Source organism: Chaetodon auriga, chromosome 16, assembly GCF_051107435.1.
Source record: "Chaetodon auriga isolate fChaAug3 chromosome 16, fChaAug3.hap1, whole genome shotgun sequence".
Taxonomy (NCBI): Eukaryota; Metazoa; Chordata; class Actinopteri; order Chaetodontiformes; family Chaetodontidae; genus Chaetodon; species Chaetodon auriga.
In genome coordinates this window covers 18,428,270-18,452,604 of record NC_135089.1, presented here as the reverse complement: position 1 = coordinate 18,452,604, position 24,335 = coordinate 18,428,270, and the positions used below count along the sequence as shown (strand labels likewise).

Below are 24,335 nucleotides of genomic sequence, written 5' to 3'. Positions count from 1 at the left end.
ATGGTATAACAATGTATACTAAACATGATCTAAAGTATAATGCAGCAATATAATATAAAAATAGACCATGCTACTAAATATGTTATAGTTTGGGTATAGTTTAGCGTAATATATAACAAAATATATCAGCATGTATAATACAAAGTGTATAATCATTCCAAGAGAGACAATGGAGTGGAGTGATTGTCTCTGGTGAACCAAACACTGTGGGGGAAATGGGTGTATGGGTGTGTGTGCTGCTATAGACTGTGGTCTCTGCTGCTGCAGTACAGTCTGATGGCAGCAGGTACAAACAGGTGCCTGAAGTGGTCCGTTTTGCTCCTGGTGGGATGATCCGGTGTCTGAATGAGTCGCCCGTCTGTCACAGCTCGTTGTCGAAGGGGTTTTCCAGGATGGCTTTGATCTTGTCCTTCATCCTCCTCTCCATCGCTGACTCCAGGTTGTCCAGTTCCAGCACAACCTCAGAGCTGGCCTTCCTCAGCAGCCCCGATGCCACCACCCCTGCAACACAGCACTGGCCAGTAGAGAGTGATCTGCAGGAGCCTGTTACACAAAAGTAACACAGAAAGTGTCGAAAAAGTACCAAAAATCACTTGTTGTGCAAAATGGCCATTTCAGAATATTCTATCATTGGATGATGATTATTGATTCACTAATATTCAGACACCATTAGCGTTGCAGCTGGTGGATATGGGGCTAATTTTAACGACACATACTGGTATATGGTATATACTGTGCAGCTGTTAGCTAAATGCAATGGAGTGAAAAGGACAATATTTGCCTCCTACATAGAGTAGAAATAGTACAGTGACCTCAAGTACCTTAAAATTGTACTTGAGTTCATAACTTAGTTATGTTCATCCTCTGGAAAGCCTAATTTTAGTTCAAACAGTAAATTTAACTGATTTCTGTATGAAACCAAATGCTGTCAAATGCAGCTCCTCCCTATTTTTAACTGTATCCACAAATATACAGAGACCAGAGATGTTTAATTTAAAAATAATTTACCAAAGCTTTATAGATCAGTTGTAAGCCATTAACAAGAACAAGTTTTGGGTTGCCAGTACTTAAAGTCAACCAGAAACTGTAATTAATACCTCTACTCAAAATAGAAATAATTTATTAATAAAAACATCTGTTTACATTAACAGGAACAAATCCCACCCATTCAAAAAGCTACATTGAGCAGAGACGTGGATATAACATCAGAAGTGTATCTTCCAGTAATCTCAAAAAACATTTATTAAAATAACTATTACACTATTACAAAATAAGCCAAAATTACAAGCAATGCTCAAAAGAATAGGCTATTCCGGTCTATGGAACTGATACAAAAAATACAACAACCTTTGTAGTTTAAACTACAAGATTTTACTATTTTCACATGAGAAGAAAAAAAAAAAGAAAGAAAAAAAAAAACGCTGTCACCACACAACTCTTTATAAGAAAGGAAACCAAGTCAGAGCTAGTGAGTGAGTAATTTGTAGCATCAGCCTTCAATATTTAGTGATGGAGATGAAGACTGATAGAGATGAAAAAAAAAAAAAAAAGAAGAAAAACCTAAAAACACAAGACCAAGCAATGAACAGACCACTGAGACTCATCACTAAATTCAGCCAAAACTCTGCTCTGACACAGACAAAGTCCAGACATCTTGTTTTGTGCCCACGTGTGCCACATAGAAACCCAAAAGCACATTAGAAGCAAACATGGAGAAGGCAGAGAGCACAGGCAAGCCGTCTATCACTTTCTTTGGCTTGAGACACTGATGCGGGGTGCTTGGTGCCAACGACTCACAGACGGAGCGACACAGTCTATCTGTACTGGTAATTCATGCTGCCGTCTCCCCTGCCGTAACCCACTGGGTTGTGATACTGAGAGTGGTTGGTGCCAAAGCCCTGGGAGCCTCCTCCACCTCCTCCCTGCGAGTTGTAGTTGGACTGATTGTTGAAGCCTACAAGGAAAGTGTGATAATTAGTGAAACAAACTTCCAAAAAGGTATAAATCTTAATTTTTTTTTGCCACTTGCAGCAGGAACAAGCTGTGAAAACAACATTGACACATAGGTTGACACTGAGAACTTGTTGGCTGAGTTTTCTTACAAAATCTCTCCCACAAAACACCTCCTGATAGTGCGAGCAATAAGCACAAGTCAGATAAGTATTTAGTTTAGCAGCCTCTTGTTCTCATCAGCACCAAAGCACAGTCATATGCTCAGCCTATCAGCAGTGAAGACTGGTCTGTCCTCCCTCACCATACAGGCCAGTGCCACATGTCAATCAAAATGACTTCAGAAATGAAGAAACTCCCCTTAACTCACCTTCATAACTGTAGTCTTGGCTACCTCCGGCACCCCCCGTCACCTGGCTCGGGTAGGCAGTGCTGTACGAGTATCCGCCCGTCCCCCCCTGGTTCTGGCTGAAGCTCTTCTTTCCCTGCCCGTAGCCCTGGCCGTACTGGTTATAGGAGGCCTGCCCCGTGGGGCTGCTGGATTGGTACCCCCCTGCAGATCCAGTGTTTGCCCCGGGGGGACCGGGAAAGGGTGGCTTCCCTCCCTTGTGCATGGGGGGTTTCTTTTTGGGGGGTTTGGCTGCAGAAGTGGCAGTGTAGGCTCCATCATTCTGGTAGTATGATCCATAGGAGCCCTGTGCTGATCCTGGTGCTGTGCTGGCTGGAGGGCCACCTGATGGGCTGCTCGCCGCCCCGGCTCCTCCATTTGTACCACCATTGTTGTAGTAATCTGGGGAATAACAGCATGGCACAGTCTTAAAATGGGCAGACCTTCATATATTTAACAGGGGGCTCTGTGCAACACATTCTCATCGTGTACTCAGACATTAATTCAGACCTTGGAGTAACACAGTAATGAATGGTGATGTCACATTTATTAAAAAAAACAAAAACATATAAAAAAAACAGCCAGAGCAAGAAGTCTTCCCTTCCCAAACATACATCAGATTTTCTGCCAACAGCCTCAGTTCATCAACGCCTAATGCTGTTACACATGGAATACTGCAAGTACCAAATAAAAGTAAGACCATCATGCATTCAGTGTAGCCAAGACTTAACAGTGTTGCTGATATGACACAGAAACAGCAGCTTCACATAAACAAGGCGACCATTTTTCAAAAGCAAAACAGGAAATAAAAAAAAAAAACAGCTTCATCATGATTGGAAGTGACAGAAAGGCATTAGAATGAGAGTGTTTTCTTGGTATTGCCATCTAAGTAAACAGTATGGAGACTGAGAACAAGACCAGGCTGTTTGCAGTCTTGACAACAGTCCAACAGGAAGTCTGCTGTCCAGGTTCCCACAGGCCTTCGCTCAACCACGATCCAAATGAACAGAAACGAAGCCCCGTCCCCCCGGTCCGACACATGGAGGCAATCTACAGTAAATCGGCCCTGCGGTTCGGGGAGGTCCATGTGTGCAGGTACATCCACGGCAAGCAGAGAGAACAGAAGGTGACTTATGGCTACATGCATGCAGTGGCAGATCGTCTCCCCGAGGTGTCAGGACATGACAAGTGGATTGGCAAGACAGGGCGGAGGGGTTGTTGTCACTGTATTCCCAGGGTTGTGGACTTGGTGGCGAAGGGAGTTCATGATGCTGCTGGAACACTATTGTGTATTTTGTCCACTTTTATCCTCTCTACAGGACTGTTTTTGATTTTCTAAGACTGGGGAAGATCTATGTCGCAAACTCGTGGTAGCCATAGCAGTCTGAGACAAAGTCACCTAAAGAGTGAGACAGGGCAGAGAAGGGAAAAAAATATCAAAATTAGATTTATTTATTTGGATTGATTTTTTTTTTTTTTCGTTTACTGCCATAAATGTGGCAGCTGAACGACTCATTTGGTCAGATCGTGGTTAAATTGAGTTGTTGGGTTTTTTTTTTTTTTTTGGTTTTTTTTTTTTAGATTTCTCTGCTCCTGTCACGCTCAGGTAGGTCAGTCCTCAGAACAGGCTGCCAGAGGGAAGAGAAGGGGTTCTCATAAGAAGGGGGGGGGGGGGCTTGTCAAAAACAGATTGAATCCTGTGGCTTAAAGCAGAGAAATGTAAAATCGTTGAACTGGGAACATCCCAACATGTTTTATCATGAGGTCTTGTTTGTTGTTTGCTCTGGAATTAAACAGTTTTCTATAGCGGGCTACATTTCCTGGTTAGGTAGTTATCACACAGGTAAGAAGTGTTTTGTTTTTTTGTTTTTTTTTCCACAGTCCTGGCCTGATGCACCTTCCTGCTCCAGGACACATCTATGCTCACACAGTTTGGTTTTCTCACATGATAAATGAAAGCTTAACTGCAGCCCAGACGAAGACTAAGTGTCCACTCAAACTGGGACTAGAATAAGTCAAATGAATACTCACTGTATCCAGAGTTAGCGCTGTTCCCGTAACCATATGTTCCAAATCCACCTGCGGGGGGGTGACACACATCGAATAAGATGATTGGACACCCTGCCAATCAGGTTAAGCATATCTACTTTTTACCAGCACACACAGCGTGTCTGCTGAAGTCGAAGTGTGTGTTTACCTCCTTGGCCGTAGCCTCCACCATTATTGAAGCCCCTGCCCCTTCCTCGCCCTCGCCCTCCTCTCCCTCTGCCCCTGGGTGTAGCTGCGTCTCCGACTCCAGAGGCTCCCATCATGCCAAAGCCCGGAGTGTGCTGAAGAGGAAACAAACGTGTTATTTGTTCTTCTCGTCCACACTGATTTCAGCCTGGCACAACAAATAACTATCAGAGAATTTGTGATTAAATGACTGTATATTGTGTTATATACCACAATAGGATCACACTGTCCGCACTAATGTCACATATGATCTATTTACACAGGCGAAGGCACTGTTTACTTATTTCTCATTTCCATGTGTAGTACAGTTTTCTACTCAAAGGGCCATGAGCAGCATGAAAGAGCAGCATCTAGAGCCGGAATATTTTCCCATCTGACTGAGTGAATCAAGAGTTTATTTCGAGCAAACCAGAGACGGTGGCTGTTATAACACTGGAAAGACACAGGGGGTTTGAGTGAGTATATTTTTTGTTTGTTTCTGTCGAGTTTGAAGTGCATTTCACGATGAGTCAACTTGGCAATTAAGCTCATCTTAGAGAAATTTGAATTCAGGCGGCTGCATTTTTCTGTGTAATAAAGAAAATAGGTGCAAGAATATTTCCTTTCTTGTCATTTTCTGAGTTTATTTTGAGACAGGACGGGCTGGGTCTGGCTGGTTAGCATGCTAACGACAGTATGTAAGTGCACCACAATACATACACGTCTTTGACATAATGTAAGAACTGTTATTGATTCCCATTCTGTTGATCATTTTTGCTCATTTTGGAACATTAAAAAAAAAAAAGTCTTACATATTACACCTTTACATAATCTAATCAGTGTATGACTACAAAAGATTGAAAACATGAAATGAAGAATGATGATCATTTATGGATTTACAGAAAGATTACCTACTGTGTCATGTTTGATACAAACCTTTCAAAATGACCACTTTAATCACACTCACACACTTTAATCTAACTCTGATTTGGCCCTGGACTTTAAACAAAGCCACCTTTCATTCAGCGTCACTGAGTGCTCACCATTGGTGGTCCCTTCTTCTTTTTCGTGGCCTCGGCCACAGAGCCCTCACGGAAGAGCCATTCCAAAGCAGCCAGGGCAGCGTAGGCCTTCGCCACCTTCTTATTTGATCCCGTCCCCTGAAATTTCTGGCCGTCGATCTCCACCTCCATGACGAAGCGTTTGTCGTGGCTGCCGCCGGTCTCTGAGATGAGCTCATACTTCAAGCCACGCCGCTTCTCATTCAGCTCCATCACGGGGTTCTTGCCATGCTTAGTCAGGATTGGTCCCTGTTGGCGAGCAGTCTGAGAAGAAAGAGATTGTTAGTTCAAAAAAAAAAAAAAAAACAACTCAGCTTCTTGCACATAATCGTCACACAGAGAGCAGCTTCCTACCTCTACAGCATCAGTGGCGTCTGCAGTGGCTGTTCCTGTGGCAGCAGTGGTGGTGGTTTCAACGGGTGTGACGACTGGCTTCAATTCTTCCACGGTGGCAGCTGCTACCGCCTCTTCTGATTTTACCGGCTCGGCAGTCTTTACTTCTACTCCTGTAGGCAGGCCCATGTCCTGGAGGACCTGCAGTTGCCCACACAGATTCATTGTGGTTTAGGGAAACGTCAACTAAAAATTCAATCACAGGGAAAGACTGCACAGTTGGGGTGACATCAAAATGGATTATCTACCTGTGAATGCTGTGCTCACCTTTACAGCTACATGCAGCTTGGCAGTGCGTTTGGATGGACCAGAAGCCTCGAAGGTCGTTCCGTCCACTTCTACGGCCATCGTGAAGACCGGGACGTGAACTGGGCCAGTCTGAGACACTAGTTTGTACTGGAGACCTGGCTTCAGCTGATTGAGCCTCATCAGAGCGTTCATAGCCTGGGGGGGCTCAGCCTTCTCCTCTGGAGCTGGTGAACAGCACAAATATCAAATATCAAATATCATGCAAATATCAATTCATCTATTGATTTATCTTCTACAGGTTATTAATTGTCTACTCTTTGCAGATTGCCAGCACTTTAAATAAGTTTCAAGAAATACACACACTAAAAGAACACTTACATTTCTTCTGCAGCTTTTTCTTCTTCTTATTTGGACTCTTGTCATCTGTTCCCTCCTCTTCCTCAATGGGCCTTTTCATTGGTGGGGCGTACGCCGTACTGGGTGGGATTTGTACTGCACCACAGACACAGATAAAAATTTGCCACAGGAGCATACAAGGCACCTTAGTGTGTATTTACAGTGACAAGTGTGGACTGAATCTCACAGGTGAGCTCGCCTGGCTTACCTGTGTAATCAATAGGAGTCTCGCTACGAGGTTTCTTGGGCATCTTAGAGGGAAGGGGGTCCATCCCAAGCACTTTGTGAAGCTGTCCAAAGGCTGACAGTCTTAAGGCATGCTGCACAGAGAACAGAGGGGGTGTCAATTTCACTTTCACTTCACTGTGAATACACACACACACACACAGATTTATCCTACTCACTTGTGCACTTGTTGTGATGTCTTCTCTCTGCTGGTGGTCCAAATGACCAATAGCATCTGTGGCCTCCTTCTCACATGGATCAGAGATTCCAGCACCATCTACAATACACAGGTACAACAGTTTCAGATTCACTTCAGAGATCAGGAAACAAGCTGAACTCTTAAATGAAGTACAGATGACACTCAGTTAAACAGCATTTGGAGAAGAGTGCCCACATACATACCTGCCATGAGGATTCCTGAAGCCAGACACTCTAAAACTCTGCGCAGAGCTTCTCCTGCCCCCATGGGCCGGTTCCCTGTGCCAATGGCTTTCTCACAGATCAGCTCCAGCGGCTGCAGAGCAGGAGAGAGAGGGAGACTGTCTGAGGATGCTATTTATAAGCTCAGTCGCTCGCACAGAGATTGTAGGTCACCGCCTTAGTATCTCTGCAATTTAACAACTGTGATGCCGGTGCCTTTCTAATCGTTGGCATAAAGGCTACTTCCTACATATATAACAGTTGTCAGAGGACACACACATCATTGGAGCTTAAAAAATACTTTGGTATACTGTCAGTAACAAATGCAAACGCTGTCAGTGGATGTAATTTGACGGAGCGCGAACGCCCGCAGGGAATACATTGCAGCCGAGGCTCCAGCACTCATGTTCAATCGTTTGACTAGTCCTCAGGTTAATCGTGGGAATATCCCTAGTTTCATGGGGGCTCTCACTCACCCAGCCACGGAGAGGGGCCCACGTGGGGACCCGGGCACACAGGTCCCGTAGGATCCGGATGACGATGACACAGGAGCGCAGCCCGTTGGCTCTGGCCTGGGGACACAAGCGGGGAGGGGGGTGGGAGGGGCATGAGGGGGACAAGCAGCCTTAGTCAAAGAAGAAGACTACGTGAGGCCTAAAGCAACATAAACGTCCAAATAAATGAAAGGAAATAAAAACGAAGCCACACAGACTATAACAGCTTAGCTTTGTCATTATGGAAATGTCAGGAAATACCGGATGATAGAATAATGTTTGATCACTTTGTTGGAAGAGGCTGCGTATGATCATTCACATTCATGGTGGTAAGTCAATAGCCAACATGATAGATGGTGTCGTTATCAGACATAAAGCATTTCTGTTTGTGGGGAAAGACATGCATATGAATTAAGTTCAGGAAGAAACGTGTAAGTAAAGCTACGTTGAAGTTAATACCAGCTCTAATGTGAGAACAGTGAACTACTTAAACGATTTAAAACAGGATGTGCATTGTCGTAGAATAGAGTAATGGTGAGTGAGAGTGAAAAAAAGAACTAAAAGGTGCAATATTCCTGTCGGTTTTGTGGCACACAGAGTAACAGTAACAGCCAGAGAGCAGGAAAAGTTGAGGCCACATACTCTACAAAAGCTGCAGAGATGGAGCACTGATTGTTATAGTGTGGAAGCCGAAGATGACACAGGCCACAATACTGTAATGAATTATTAACATGGTTCACTACAAAAAACATTTTCTCTTCAAAACTACAGAATGGGGCAGCAGAAAGTGCTCTGCAAGTAGCATAAATGTGAAAACAACAACAACTCACTCACACCAACACTGACGTTATAGAAATATTGCACCTGGATACATGGTGTATTAGTCCCAAATTTGGTTTGCTGATTGAGTTAAGCAGCTGTGAGGGAGAGTAAGGAATTCGGGGACTAAAAAGCAGCATTGGACTTCTTTTAAAAATGGCACTGCAGTAGAACCTGTTAAGTGAGCAAAGCAACTCTACAACAGTGTAATGACAAAGGTTTCCTAAGAAACAAACATCCAGATCATCAAGTATTACTACAGGAAGTACACTTCAAAAAGAGTAAATAAAGAAAAAACACATGGAACGCCCAAATAAAAGACGAAAGAACAAACAGCAGAACTCAAAACTACTTCTGTTTTAGAGACAAATAAAGACAAGATCCAAACCTGGAACCACTTAGCGTGGCGGAGAGACGCCAAGGCAGTTAGGCATTTCTGCCTGTCCAGAACATCCGGGGGATCGTTGACTGAAAGCGATTCTATTGGCAGGTGGAATAAGAAGACAAGGTACAGTTTGACCAAGGGGAGTTCTGTCAGCCGGCCAGGGGGAACACAGGCAGCCTTCCCAAACCACAGGCAGGAGGGGGAAGGGGAGGGGGACCCCTCCGCTGCAGAACCACCAAACGCTCTCAACCTCCCAGGTCATATGCTTTTGCATGGCCCGGCACACGTGATTACACTTAAAACCCGCCAGAACGACAGCATTGTGAAGTGGATTTTAGTAAAAAATAACATTCATTTAAAAAAAGCCCTGACATAAAAATTGGTTGAATCAAATGGGAGGTTGTCTATGCATGGTTGCCTTAATGGATGCTTCAGTGCTTAGAAAAGGTCTGCTTTTCTTTTTTGTGGCCTTAACAGGAGGTAGAGCCCCTCCCCTTTGCCCCTATACTGGGTACACTGCACTTTGCCCCTTCCGAGACAGAGAGCGGCCAGTTGGTCAAAGGTCCAGCGTCCCTAAAAATTGACAAACTAGAAGGCTTGACAGAGAGAATCAGAATTGGAACCACAGGCAGAAGTTATCAGATGCACAAAAAGTGGGTATCAAAACAAGTCCACACTGCAGCAAAACTGATGGCTTTAAAAAAAATTTAAATAAAGTTTAAAAAAAAAAGAGAGAGAGAGACCCAAACTGGGCATCACTGTGAGCACGGGGCTACAGATAAGGTCAAGGTTCAACACCTGCTGAAACAGACAGCCTCGCTCCTGTTGAGTGCTCTCAAAGAACGTCCACTACTGGAATTCTCACTTCGTCCTTGTATCACTACAAGTAAGCTTAATGACTACAAACACATTTCAGGATGCTTTGGTCTATCGCTACCTAACAGCTGGGGGCGGGTGCCCCGGATTCTGAGCGTAGTTAGACAAACATGCAGAATCCAAGTGTCACTTGTCGTTATCTGTTGGGCCGAGCCTTCCCCGTTTAGGAACATGAGAGACAGTCAATAGCCCACTGTTGGGTCAACAAGAGTTTCACCACATGTTTTGCTACTCATTTTTGCTGCAATGCAAACCGTTCATCATCAATGATAAAACACATGCAAACAAAGTGGTCTCTGTTTTTGTATTTGGTTAAATTCTCAGTAAGCCTTCATTTCGTTGCTGACCTTGATCATTAAGGGGGAAGAGAAAGCCATGTCTTCAGAAGTCAGTAAACTACCTGCCCTATACTGTATATTGGGCCATCAAAAATGTACAATTACATTACATGGAACTACGAGAGAGTCTAGAGAGCTATAAGCATAGCGCAGTTTCATTATGTGACAGTGCCTTCTTGTCCCCTAGCTCCATTGAAGGCCCAATAAACAATATCTCTCTAGCCTGGTTGCCTGCCTGGCCTCCCTGCTGGAGAGGAGGCGCCACTGAAAAACATTCGAGCCCCCTGTGTAAGAGCTTACCTCCAGCAGCAGCCCTCTCCATCTCCTCACGAACCAAAGGGGATGTCAGGTGAATGGTGAGGGTGAGAGGGGGTTCCTTGGTGTTCTTGATGACAATACTGGCTTCACGGATGTGCTGGGTCACCACATACTTGTCTTCTGTTGCCTGAGGGTAAGCAAAGTGTTTAAGATTTGACACAGACACAGTCACTGCTGAAGATTATTTTCTCAATGAATCAACTGTTTGGCCGACAACCTGTTGTAATAAAAACTGTGAATATCACAAACTTAATATCAGTATCTGTATCGCCTAATAAACCAGCATCAGTTGTGCTCTGACGACAATGTTCTCACATTGTTCAGTGCACTGAATTAGCTGAGCCACATTCTCACCTTGAGCTGCGTGACGAGGTTTTCAGACACTTTCTTCAGCAGACTGATGGTAGGTTTGTCCTTGCAGAGGAGCACCAGCTCCAGGTCGAGGTCCCCCTTCAGTAGCAGGCCCTTCGCAACCAGACCCACCCTCATTACACCACGCAGGGAGCGGGTGGCCTGATCTTTGTGCTCACTATCACCAGACACAGCACAAAAATGGGAGAAGTATGAGAAATGCATTAAGTGAAAGGTGGTTCAAAATAAAACCATTTCTTATAAACTGACTAGTTTCGTACCAGCTTGAACACGACGCGGCCTCACCTGTCTTTATCAGCGTCTGTGCTATCAGAGTCGGACTTGGAGGTTCCCTTCTCCTGTTTATCCAGCCAGTCGGAGACAGCCTTGAGGGCCCGCTCTGTGTGAGATACCATGTTCTGTACACTCTCCAGTTCCTCCTGAGTTGGGTAGATTACTGAGTGTTTGGCCATGACATGGCGGTCATCGTTCATGAAGACGCGCATGGAGCGGTGGCGCATGGGGGGAGGCTAGGGGTGAAAATATGCAAGATTGTTAATTAAGAACAAATAGCGGGGACGTTCACGCTGAATAATTCATTGTAGGTAGGAACAAACAAGTTATACCTCAAAATATACTTTATATTGTGAAATTGGGGTCTTAGTGAATGACAGAAACATCCAGGATGGATGTTATGAACTCAGTTATGGGGCACAGCAAAACCTGACTTTCAAATCAACTTTTGACAATGCATCAACACCTCATGGTGAGTTAAGCAGGGAGAATTAAAACAACAGATCATCACTATTTATAGAACAGACGAAGGGCGCAAGAAGCAGGGTTACTGAGTTAACTCGATCACTGGACCGAACAAAACCCAGAGCAGCTCTTTGAACTTCGGTTCGTGCTGCAGGTTTGAAAATGTTCCAGGCTTGATTCAGATCAGTTATTCAACCAACTTCATTAATCCTGCTTTATGGGTCAGGCCTGGAACAAGCATTTATCAAGATTAAAAGATCTACTTTCTTTGTCACTCTCTAGTCTTTGATTAATTAAAAAACTGAACAACAAGGCCTCATGTCTAGGCCAAGCTTCTAACACCAGCGATTACACAAGCCCAGTGTATGCACAGGCAGCCAGAGCCAATTTAGAGGCGAGCGGTGATGTGGAAGCTGCAGCATGTGTTCCTAAAGCCCCAGGCAGACTGGAGTAACAAAAAGCTGGCACCAGTCCTGTGACTTAAATTAGATGTGACACATTAATTTGTCCTGTTAACAGTGACATTTAACAAAAAGGCCAGTGTGTTCTGTGCTTTGGCTGCCTACTGGTTGTCAGACATGAAAACACACAACGCGGAGATGCATAACTTCAAATAGAGACTGAAATGAAATCATTACCATTGTTATTCTCGAGGCCGTGGTGACTCCTATATCCAGTGAATGACAGTGTTAAAAAAGGGCTTCTCTGCAGCAACGTTGCAGTCCGTCTCTATAAGGGGGGAGGACATGCACACATTGACACAACTTTACAGTAAGACAGCATTCAAATGATCCAATTCAAACCATGTTGTGCTTATCTGCAGTCCACTGAATACTAAACTCGTTGCACAAAGGGTGGAGGGAAGGCACACATATCTGACTTTAACAGGTGCCTGATGATACGAAAACCGTTTGGTAAGTTTTCCTGAGGCTGATACCACTGAAGAGGGTAAAACACTGTCAGTGTCAGGGTCACCAGCTGCAGCAACAGAGGAGCATTGTTAGCACAGCAGCAAATGTCTCAGGGACTAAACGCAACGCCTGCTTTCACATGCAGCAGGTATCTAACTAGTAGGCAAAAGCATGACCTTGAAATGCATTTTGTTCCAGAACACACAGATAAGTGAGAGCAGCGCTTCTAGAAATGGTTGATCTCTGAGAAGATGTTAACCCAAGTTCCTTCACGGATGAGTGGCTGTTCATCCGTGATGCTTTAAATGATCTGAGTATGACTGCTACTGTGTAACTACATCGAAATGATGTGATCAGGGTGAAATGGTGAGGCTGAGCGGCCAGGCAGCACATCGCATTCATTTATGGTGACACGCCCACTGTGCTCGCATACTCCAGTGCAAACTTTTTAAGATCATTCACAGCATTACAGCAGTGGTGTCGACTTCAGCTGCTCTAGAGGCAAATGATGCGAAACTATAACGAGCTGCGCTCCTTCGTCAGTGGTCAACAGGTTACTGAAATGAGGCACCAATCAAAGAGCTACAAACTTGTGCTGCACCTGTTAAACTTGCATTTACAAAAAATCAAAACTTTATTTCCAGAGGATGGGGGAGTTGTGAAGAAGTAGCCCAGCCACAGCTGTGGGACCCAAACCCCACAGCTCCATCAGGGGAATTTAAAAACAGACGCCATTTTAATTCAGTGCGGTGCCTGACTGGCTAACAGTTAGCTAACCTCCACAAAAAAACGGATCACCCATCGTTTAACGCTGCGCCGTGCCAACATGCTCACGGAGCCTCAAAACACAAAAGGCAACACCTACCCATCATGCTTGTCAACTGAATATCTAAACAGACTGGAAACACTTCACGGAAAATGTGTGTTTGTATTTGGATGTTGGTGTGTTGCCATCAGACACCAAAATGGTCGAGGAGACAAGACCGAGACCCCATTGAATGCTCAGCCACAGTTAGCACGTAGCCGGTTAGCTTAGCCAAACAAAGCCAAATGGACTTATTTCTCAAAACACATACAAATAAACACGCTTGAATAAACAAACACGCTTTGTTATTTCTCTTGACGTCAAGCGGCCACCTAATACGTACTGCCGTTTCTGTTAAGGGATGAAATGATACATTTTTCTTACTCACCGTTGTATCCTCCGTGCAAGCGGACGGTACTGCACGCTAGCTCCGGGTCTCGGCAGCAGGAGTGCTAACGGAAACGCCCACGATATGAAAAACCATTATGCTCATTGGACAGAAGTTACATGTGACGGTAATTGCAGCCAATCGGAGAAAACGGGTTCCTGAGACGGGGCGTGGCTAATAATGGTGCCTTTGAATTGGAACTGTCTCCCATCAACAGCTGGCTGATTGATTCACTGTTCATTGTGTCTCGCCTCGAGAATAATATCGATTAAAGCACCATCATGACACTAGTAGCTATAACCATTATGCTGCATCAGGCTATTCTTATTTCCTAACATGTGTTGAGAGCTACTCTGGGAATGCTCTCATTTGACCTCTCTACAATAATGATACTGCATATTTTAACCACAGTGGAGTGATCACTTGCTTCAGAAGCTCTGAAAATCTTGTATGGAGACTCACCGGCAGCTTAAAATCTAGGTGTGTTGTGTCTTGTTAGGAAACTAACACAGACATCACTGAATGAGACTTTGCATCAAGACAGCAAGTCATTTTTGTGTGTGTGTTGACCCAAAATCTACACTTTTGTTTTGTGATGGAATCAAACCAGATATAACTTTTTAATTAGTGAGATTTAGAGATGTTGATCGGTGGATTTTATTGCCTTTGGACAGGGCCAGGCCAGCTGTGTCCCCAAGCTGTGACAGACTAGATACAAGAGTGCCTTTCCTTTCTCAGTTAGCTGAATCATTATCTTGGAAAGGTTATAAAAGTATGACATCAATTATAAACCAGAATCATATGAATCATGAACAGATAACCATTTATTAGCCTATGCAATCTCGCATTCCCTTTTGCAACACATAGCTTCACATCGGTCCCCAGGAAAATACTGTAGATACATTCACAAATGCAAGATAAAGACACACGTTCACATTCGTTTCACAGCGCTACATTGGACACACACAGAGTGTTTTTCACATCTTCAAGCTGAGGTAAAAGCACAGCCTTTTCTTTTGCTCTCTTATGTGAGCATTTACACAAGTCATTGACTTTTACATTATGTCAGACAACAAAAACAACACATTTGCAGACCATACTTTCGAGTTGAGATGTCTGTTTTAAGACTAGATACAGTCTTCAAAAAAGCTTACACATCATACACCTACTGACAAAATCATTTTTTATTACATCTGCTCTCATAGAGGACAGACTGTCATGCAAACACGTTCTGTGCAAACAAGTCTAGAATGCAACATGGGCTATGTTGCATTCTGATAAACACTATGAGCAGTTTATAATGAGTCCATACTCATACATACAACAACCCAAATGTTATCATTAGCTGGTCAGTGATATTTCAAATCTTTTTTTAACCACTTTGGATCTTGACACATAATACTTCATACACACCAACCAGCCAAGAGAGAAAACTCTTTCACTGGGACCTTACAACACTGAATTATAATCCAGATGACACACTGCTGGGCTCAGTCATGATCCCGCTGGCAGGCGATTCTTAAAAAGTGACAGCGGACATGTCCAGTTTCTTCCTCTCTAAGTCCCATTAAATCTTATTGACACTGTTTTTCTCAGAGTTCTGAAAGGAGTTGACATCCCAGCGAACGGAGCGGAACGTGCTTCCCTTGAAACTGGCCTGCTTTTTGGTGATGCGGTAGATCTTCCTGAGGATGGCGCGCCGCAGCAGGATGTAGACCCACGGGTCCAGGATCTGGTTACAGGTTGCCATCCTGACACCCGTCACCATCAGCCCCCTGTAAGTGTTTCTGTCACTGCTCAGGGTGCCGCTGTAGGACCGTGAGGCTGTCATCAGCCCAAAGACCTGAAAGAGGGAAACAACATTAGGCTCATTCTGTACAATCCATTAAAACCATACTAACAAATATACAAGTAAACTGTTGACTTAGTTATTATTTCATGAAATAAAGAGATGGTTCTGTTTTGGTTGTACTTTACTGCAAATAACTCACAACAGATATGTTATAATTGCATTACAAATGCACTACAGAGCTCAAAACATAGGACAAAATAATGGAAAAACAAATGTTGTTGTATCTATGCAGTTAACTAGGAATCTTAAAGTGTCCCTTCTTTTCCTTTGTGTGCAAAAAAGTTTGCTTACATGTGCCAAAACACAATAATAGCTACTGTTTAACCCATTAAACTTCACTGATCTAGTTAATACAAACTCATGATGTGCAGCCTGACATGTTCAAACCCACAGAACTTTGTTTCAAATTGTGGTGGAAATCCATAAGTTCCCAAAGACACCAAATATGTCAGTCCTAAATTTGATAACGTGTGTATATGACATGCAGAATATTTCTATTTGATAGAATGGGGCAGCCATAGTAATAACAGGGTCTTTGGTTTGAACATTTCACGCCATGTAAACATCATGTAGCTCCAATAACGAGCTGAAACAATAAGATAGTGAATATATGAACATGAGACAGATCATAAGATGACTTTTCTGACCTTGAAGATAGGAATCAGAAAGGGAAAACAGCATGTCAAGAGGTTTTAAAATATTGTTTGGCACCTGCTAAACCAGCAAGGTCAAATCTTACGAAAGCAACAGACTCCTAATGTTAATGTCATGGACAGAACATCCAGTCAGCGCTCAGTAATGTGCATCAAAATCAGTTCATTTTCTGAAGTGACAGCACTTTAAAAATCAGTGGTGTGACTTATGTTGGCAGGAATTACTGTGAATTTCAAAGTTTCCTGCTGTGTTGAACATCGTGATGTGATACAAAGTTGAGAGCATCTATGGCTTGAGAAATCAGACACAATTCAAATGCCAATGTAATGACATTTTATCATATTAAACCATTTAAAAATGTGATATCTCTTGGATGATTTACCCGACACTCACCAGCAGAGGGCTCCAGCATATGCAGGAGGTGACCATGATGCCAACCAGCTGGACCACCATCTCAGTGTCGTGGGACCTGGCCGAGCGGCGCTGGGAGCAGGACCTCTTCCTTAGCCGTGCTCTCACTAGCGTGATCCCACTGATGGTGTTGCATACAAAGGCCAGGGCCAGAGAGCTCAAGGCCAGTCCAGAGAAGAGCATCACAAAGGCCAGATCTGTCGCTTTTGTGCCCTCCATCACCCTGATAAAGCACCACGTCCCGGGGTACTGGTAAGTGTAGGCACCCAGTCTGAAGAAGGGTAGAAAGGCCACGCATAAAGCCAGTAGCCAGATCAGGGCCAATGCCATCTTTGTCCGTGCTGTGGTCACCAGATGAGCATGCAGCAAAGGCTTGGTGACGCCCAGGCAACGCTCAGCAGCCATGGCACAGCCCAGGAATAGAGGGCACAGGCCAAAAAACACCATGCAACCTCCTAGAAACAGACAAGAGGCATCCGGATTCGCAGGGTCGCCTCGAAAGCTGGAGGCATCAGACCCAGTGCTTGCTGAGTATCTCCTCAGTACAAGGGCTCCAGGGATAACATGTCCAGCCAGGTCTGTTGCCACTAGAGAGCTGGCAAAGAGTAGAAAAGTGGCCTTTGACCGCCGGCGGAAGCGGTTGTAAGCCTTGGCGAGGATGATCAGGGCCACCACGTTGAACAGGATGCCCAGAGTCATGGTGAGGCCGGCAGCTGTGGGGGTGTTCACTGGACGGGTGGCATTATGCGTCTCAACCTCAGGCTCCTGCACCATGGCGGTTTGGTTAGACAGGGGAAAGGGGCCAATGATGCCCGAGGAGTTGTAGTGCTGCATCTCCAGCATCACCGCCGGGCTCTGGGCCTGATGTGGTTTCTCCAGTTGACAAGATACTGAAAAAGAAAAACAAGACTGGATCAGCATGCTGACTGGTAAGGGACTGTATGAAAGTGACTGGGGTGAGCAGGGGGGTTGAATCTTTTGTTTTACTTTTTATTATTTTGTTTTCTTTTGGACCCTCTCCTTATAAAATCAGATGGCATTGTAAGTTATGTATAAGGTGAGTTGTACGCCTCATTGTCTGTCAGAGAACCGAGACAATGACTACATAACCCTGTCACAGCTATTTATCTAATTGTTAGTCATCTAAATGGAAAAACATCAAATGAAAAAATGGAAGTGCCCCAAGACTCAACCCCCTCTCCTATCGCACTCTCACAGACCAATTAAACTACCCTGCCTTCAGACAGAGGAAAATTTATGATACCCTCCCCCTTCTATGTCCCCCCTTCCTCCACCTAATAGCTTTCATTCAGTCCCAAACACCAACTTCAAATAAGAAATTGAATCACTATCGGCTCTACACGCAGACGAAGCTGCTCAAGAGAAAGTGGCTCAACCTTAAAACACAACAAATTAGCCCTCTGTGAGGCGGAGGTGCAAAGAGCCTCAATTTGCTCTTCACACGAGGCAACACGAGGGAAGTCTGAACAAGTTCTGACAGTTTCTGTTGACAGCGAACACTGCTGCACACATTCCTCTAAAAGCGATGTTAACAGGCACCAGCAGCAATGAAAGCGGTCACAAGTCTTGCATGCAAACATGCAAGGCCTTGGGAAACATTTCAACATTCATTTACATACAGATGGTCAATATCGATTGTGTTCATTATCATCAGTACAGACAAACATCTTGGGCTTCCTCTAACAGCCAAGAACCACTGATCCAGCAAAACGATAGAATTATGAAGACTTCTATTTATGTATTTATTTCATTTATTTTCTTTATTTGCCCAAGCATGATTTTTAGATGTTACGTGCATTTTATGTATTGTTTAATAATGAATAAACTAATTAATATATTGTTATAAGCATGATAAAAACTTGATGAAGCCACATACTGACAATAGTACATAACGACACACGCATAATGATAACAGCCAAATATTACCTCTGAAGCTCCATACAAAGGAAAGAAGTGCTTCCCTAAAACACTCACATTTTCAGAGTTGATATCAGAGTGCTCTCCAAATTTGTGGGCTGTAAATGCTGGTGTAAAACGTTGGAATTTTTTATTTTTTATTATTATTTTTTTTTTAACAAAAGTTAACATTTTAACTGGACACAGAAATGGATTAGTATGATAGCCTCAGGCCTTACTAGTATTTACCTTTACATGAAAGACGTTCAGCCTTACCTTTGAGATGAGAAATCCATGGAGAGGATCAGGATCACTTGGATTTTGACAATTACTCATAACTGAAGCTACTTCAAATAAAGTAATCCAGACTGCTCTTGGTGTCCTCTTGTGTTCTTCCAAAGTAAGAGCCAGTCTTCACCTGCAGTATTTCCTCATTGTGTTGCTATGTTGAAACTCTTGTTTCAGAACAAGCAGCCTCCCTGTGACATTGCACGAGCATGTCCTCCGTAACTCTGGCTGCGGCTGGCTGCTTTTATATGGCGGAGCTGCACTGTGCTTGCATGTCCTCTGGGTGTCTCAGTCGGTGAAAACCAGTAATTTCCTCCCAGTCCCAGCAGTGACTCCCTGGAGTGGACAGAATGAATATGTCACTCAGAGAAGTCCCCAAGTGGAATATGAATATTTAAAATGCAGCTGCCTCACCCCCGACTCCACCTCAACAAACGATTATGAGATATAGAGGCTTAAATATTAAGCTGAATTGAAAATCTACAAGCAGATCCGCCTGAGGCAACGGCAAACAGCTACTTTTACTTTTACAAGCAGTGATGTAGTTTTTCACTAAAATAAGCATGACCTCATATCACAGCAGCTTAAGCAGAAATTAGTTACACTATACTGATTAATACCAGATCAGACTCTTCAAAGTAAGTGCTGGCAGACTGGACTTAGTTGAACCTACATGCTTTTACTGCTTGTCCCTTGTTAATTCTGCAGAAATTAAAACACTGCCCTGCTCCACTGAGCCTCATCTGAACCAGCTCAACAGCCTTGTGGTCAGCTCTCATCAATGTAAACCAGCTGTGCTCCCGCCACTACAAACATCTCTGTCACAGTCTGTAGCTGCAGCTGCGACTGCAAATGATTTTTCCAGCTCTCCAGAAGACTGGCCAGACTGCTGCCGGGGAAATTAGGGTGTAATGCTCCAGGCCTCCCCTCAGGGAGGAAGAGCACACTGCAAATTTCAAATTGGGGAAAATCTTTGTATTATTTTGTGACATGCACGTTGGAAAGGCTGCAGTGCCAAATGATAGAATCTGGAGCTTCCTCCTCCAGTGAGAGGTCCTCTTATTTCACTGTCACCTTACGTCAAACAGTAGAAACTCAAAAAAATCACGTGCTAACGTACACAATGTGGTTCTCTGTTCATACACACACTGCAGCTGTGTGAAGAACTTCTTTGCCTGGCAGTGCAGTGAGGCAAGGACTGGAACATATGTGCCATTAAAACAATGTTGTAATAATGTATTTTAAAGGCTCATTTAAATCGCACATTGCCTGTGCATGTCTGCATGTACTTACAGGTATGTAAGGCCTGTCAAAGAGACAGACAGCATGCCATTAAAGACAGGTGCAGCTGCAGCAGTAGCAGCTGGGGTTAACGCATTCTTGTCTATCTGCTGTGCTATAAAACCTGGAGACAGTTAGGATTAACACCTGAGTTGGCCAAATGGAATAACTCAGTGTTAATGACGGGAACAGAGCCCAAGAGAAGAGACAGGAACGTGATCTGCTGACAGGACAGGCCATTGGAATTAGGAGGCAGGTCTACTCTGCAAAAGAAGCAAAACAAAGGGCAGGCCGATCGTGGGCCATTTTATATGAACAGAGCTGAGGCGAAAGGAGCAAAACAATACTTACTTTCTTTGGTAGAAACACAAAAAGCTGCAACAACAGATGTGCCTCCTGGAGCTTTCTGAATAACTCCCTGTATTTACAGTAGCACACAAAGAAAAATCAGTTTTATATGACCACATTCAGGTTTAAACCACATTATACAGTATTTTTAGACAGTTTCCACAAGAGTACCAAACAAAGTTGTTTCAATCAAAGTAAAAAAGGTGAAAAAAATGTTCAGTAAAGAGTTTATAACGTCTGCCACAAAACGTCTGATTCACTTGGCTTTGAGGAACTTTTTCCACCTCGGTGTGTGCCATTGTGTGTAGACATAATCATGGAAAGATGATCATCACCTCACTCAATGGCTTCTCAGCGTGGCAGAGAAAAAAAGTGTTCTTTGGAGATTTGCAGTCTTTGCTGTTGTGTCTTAATTCCACATGGATGCTTTTTACTTGCGTCTCCAAGTCGATTGCACATTTTATTTGCACCGAAGGGGCATGCAGTAAAACAGGAAAGCACATGCCAAGACAGCTGTAAATATGTCTTATGTTTGGCACTGGACAACAGAATACATCAAGTCGATAACAAATCTAACCTTCTGAAACCCACCCGTACCTGACTGAGAGGCCTCAAATATGAGGAGAACCAATTTGTCCAGGGTTGTGCTTTGGACTCTGAATGCCTCACTTCACTACACAGGAATCTGCTGGCTGAATGGCTCTGCCCAGTAAAAACATCCAGGGTTTTACAGAAACACTGACCGTGTGTTGCTGTGAGTCACCATGATCTGCTTAATTTCAACTTTTTCGGCGTCGATCTGAAGGCCAGTGCCCTCACTTTCACACTTTTCACTCCACAGCGTCCAACTGTTTGTCCAATGTAACCCCTCTATGTGATAGGCCTTCCTCTGCGACACAGTTTCAAACAATTGACAGCAGCAGAAGAACACGGCAGCCTGGGCAGATACGGTTGGCTGCAGTTAGTTTGTCACACCATTCTCTGCATTTCTGTAAAAAACACAGCCGCAAAAAATTCCAGGATTTATTTGTTTGAAACCTCATAATGACCATGCTGTTAGTCCAGGCATTTTTGCGCAATTATGCATGTTGTGCTCCTTGTTTTCATACACAATCAATTGTTCACCATCTAAGTGAAAGTGCATTTTGATCAAGTAGGTGCTCGTCTTGATGGTGGCTTGAGGTGATTGTTATTTCCCTTTGTTGCAAAGTGTCTGGCATGTTGTCATAAATTATCTATCTTTACAGCTGGATTCCTATAATGATTTCAATACTTGTGTGTCTCAGAAAGATCTTGCTCTTTCATTTGGATGTGGATACTTTATGTAAAGCAGGGTTAGACACATAAAGTAACGTATTCAAATAATGCTCCCACTCCCTCTGCCTACACAGTCCTGCAAAGGCTCACCCTGATCAGCCCTCATCTGACCACACGTGGTCAAAGCATGTCCATCTGTTTGTCCTGGCTGGGAGTGTGGTTGTGGGGTCTTGGGAGAGTAGAGAAGTTAGGGAATTTAATGTTTCTGAGGAACATTTTATAAGCAAAGGATACGTGCTTTAAGTCGACAGAACAACTGTGTGTGGCCACAGCTTGTGCAACAACTTGTGCCTTGTAGTTTTTAAAACATCCCTTCTCTTGTATTTTGTCCTTTTGTGGTATATCAGCAGTGAATATCAGTCTTTGGTAGCTTACTAAAACTAACATTCAGCCTGCACGTCACTTGATAATGTTTTGGGGTCAAGCTGTCTCATTGATTTTTCTGATATACTGTTTGTCTCATACGTTTTAAGGTCACTAAAACAAAATTAATGACAAAAACGTCTGTTGGTTAACAACAGACTGTTCAAAACTTACTGTGTTGGGGAGGTGGGGCTGAATCTAGTTTGTAACAATAATATTAGTCACCAATACACACATTTTGCTATTTCACTCATAAATGAAATTGGACCCAGGGGGCGGTAGGCTTGAGAGAAAACCGCTGTGAAAATGAAGATAGCCTGTTCAGGCACCCGGGGAGCTGATTCAAACACATGGGATACTCCAGAGAGTTGACAGTGAACCACAGCTTCCTTGCTACTGTTTCTCCCAGGAGCATGGGAACTTCCCCTGCACATGATGTGTTCATATACAACAGTGTTTCCCAACCACAGAAATCATCAGGTGTGCCATGGATGATTATCCAATTTCACCCGACTGGTGCTCTAAGGCTTAGAGCACCAATCAGGTGAAATCTTCCTGGGTGTCTGTCTTCATTTCTTGCAAGAATATCAGCTTTGTGTTCAACTAAACAGGCCCTGGTTTCACACTGAGTAAGTAAATTGAGTAAATTGACACTAGATTTTCATTATATTTCAATAAATATACTTTTTGTGACATTTTTGTTTGATGGTGTGCCTTGTGATTTTTCTAATGTAAAATATGTGCCATGGCTGAAAAAGGTTGGGAAACACTGATATACAAGTATATACTGTATCTCATACACACACATGCAGGCCTGCAGCCTCGGGTGTGTTTGTAATTACATCCCAAACCTTGCGCTAATGTTGAATAATGAATTAAAAACCCAAATAAAGTTCAGGTGAGCATGCTGACGCTCATTATGGGTATACAGATATACAGAATTTATACGGTCATTGTGAAATACAATGAGTTTTTCGAGCTTAAAGCTGCAGTAAGCATTTTTTATATCAACCACGTATGACTGTGTGTAATATGAAGGGTTAGCTTGTAGTGATAAGCTCACTGTAGCTTCACCCACAGAGCCTCTAGCTTTTAGCATCTTTTGACTCTTTTTTTTTGGTTTTCCTGCTTGTAACTTCCCTGTTTTGGTTCACTCACATCACAGTCAGTCATTAGTGAAGAGCTTTAAAATCAGCTGCACTACCTGTCCAGTACCAAACAGCAGATGAACAGAAGAGACAAAGTTATCAACTAGCTCGTTAACATAGCATTTAGCAGCTAAAGAGGCAGCTATTTTATTCAGGGGTCGTTGGAGACTGAAAACAGAGCTGAAAGGAGAGTATACCAGTTGTCCAGTTTAGCACATTCATTTCTGCTCAGTCATTGGCTGATAAAGGAGTACAGGTTTTATTTTAGGGTTAGTTTAGCATCATTGCCATGATCATTGCATTACTCACTGCATGGTGCCGCACTTACCATATTGAAACACATTTATATGACTTTTGTTCCATGGCGAATGCCTGGCTATGGCTTTATCATCTCCACTGCTTGGATGAACAGTAATCACTGGGCTGCTCACATTATCATTCCTGTCTTTCACCACGCGTAGGTAATGAATGGGCACTTCCTTCAGTCGCCGAAGTGTGAAATAGCTGCAGCACAAGAGCAGAGGTCGCGTATCATTCATTTGCTGCATAAATCAAATGAAAACTCCATTAGTGAATATGAATGTGAGAAAGCAGGCTCTCTTCGGTGTGTGAGAGACTGCATCAGTCTGTAAAGGTCAGAAAAGAGAAAGAGAGTCATCATTACTGAGGATGCATGATGATGCATAACTCCTCTTAATGCATAAGCCTGTCTGATTTCAGCGCTGCCTTCTGCAGTTATGGTGGTGAAAATAATGTTGGTTTGGGAGGCTGGTGATGTGACTTATGTCTTTATGTAATTGTGAACCTGTATGTGCATCATGAAGACCCAGTTGATGTGTTCGCTGCAGTGATTCTCTCCTGCTCACACAAAGTTCAAGTTTACTGAATAAACCGTCACTGTTCACTGATTGAAAACAAACTTACTCATATTCATCTGTATTTTCACTCACTTTACAGACACATCGTTCCCTCAGAGTAGGGAAACACTGAGTTTTCTCGCAGCTTCTTTTCCCATT

At 43.5% G+C, this 24,335-nt stretch overlaps 2 protein-coding genes across 4 annotated transcripts; both read right to left on the bottom strand.

Moving 5' to 3' along the window:
• Positions 1-1,220: 1,220 nt before the first annotated feature.
• ilf3b (interleukin enhancer binding factor 3b) lies at positions 1,221-13,806 on the bottom strand. Of its 3 annotated transcripts, XM_076751871.1 has the most exons (18): positions 13,741-13,806; positions 12,275-12,365; positions 11,184-11,407; positions 10,881-11,055; positions 10,509-10,653; positions 8,998-9,089; positions 7,773-7,868; positions 7,279-7,390; positions 7,056-7,153; positions 6,860-6,971; positions 6,634-6,747; positions 6,274-6,479; positions 5,968-6,147; positions 5,596-5,877; positions 4,536-4,668; positions 4,370-4,417; positions 2,321-2,740; positions 1,221-1,954 (listed from the first exon to the last, which is right to left on the bottom strand). In XM_076751871.1, the coding sequence occupies exons 2-18, from the start codon at positions 12,275-12,277 to the stop codon at positions 1,815-1,817; spliced, it is 2,580 nt and encodes an 859-aa protein (XP_076607986.1). In that variant the 5' UTR covers positions 12,278-12,365; positions 13,741-13,806; the 3' UTR covers positions 1,221-1,814. The 3 variants fall into 3 exon arrangements, with proteins under 3 accessions (XP_076607986.1, XP_076607988.1, XP_076607987.1); XM_076751873.1 differs by lacking the exon at positions 8,998-9,089 and having other exon boundaries at positions 13,741-13,797; XM_076751872.1 differs by lacking the exons at positions 1,221-1,954; positions 2,321-2,740 and adding an exon at positions 2,892-3,737 and having other exon boundaries at positions 13,741-13,797.
• Positions 13,807-14,546: 740 nt separating this feature from the next.
• Positions 14,547-19,102, bottom strand: LOC143334232 (prostaglandin E2 receptor EP1 subtype-like). Its single transcript, XM_076752908.1, has 3 exons — positions 18,851-19,102; positions 16,640-17,547; positions 14,547-15,583 (listed from the first exon to the last, which is right to left on the bottom strand). The coding sequence occupies exons 2-3, from the start codon at positions 17,498-17,500 to the stop codon at positions 15,308-15,310; spliced, it is 1,137 nt and encodes a 378-aa protein (XP_076609023.1). The 5' UTR covers positions 17,501-17,547; positions 18,851-19,102; the 3' UTR covers positions 14,547-15,307.
• Positions 19,103-24,335: the final 5,233 nt, after the last annotated feature.

Coding starts and splice junctions, on each gene's coding strand:
- ilf3b (XM_076751871.1), bottom strand. Junction 6,148..6,273: donor AGCTGCATGTAGCTGTAAAG/GTGAGCACAGCA, acceptor GGGCAACTGCAG/GTCCTCCAGGACATGGGCCT. Junction 2,741..4,369: donor CAGCGCTAACTCTGGATACA/GTGAGTATTCAT, acceptor GTTATTCCCCAG/ATTACTACAACAATGGTGGT.
- LOC143334232 (XM_076752908.1), bottom strand. CDS start 17,500: ATGCTGGAGATGCAGCACTACAACTCCTCGGGCATCATTGGCCCCTTT. Junction 15,584..16,639: donor TATGCTGGAGCCCTCTGCTG/GTGAGTGTCGGG, acceptor TCCCTCTTTCAG/GTCTTTGGGCTGATGACAGC.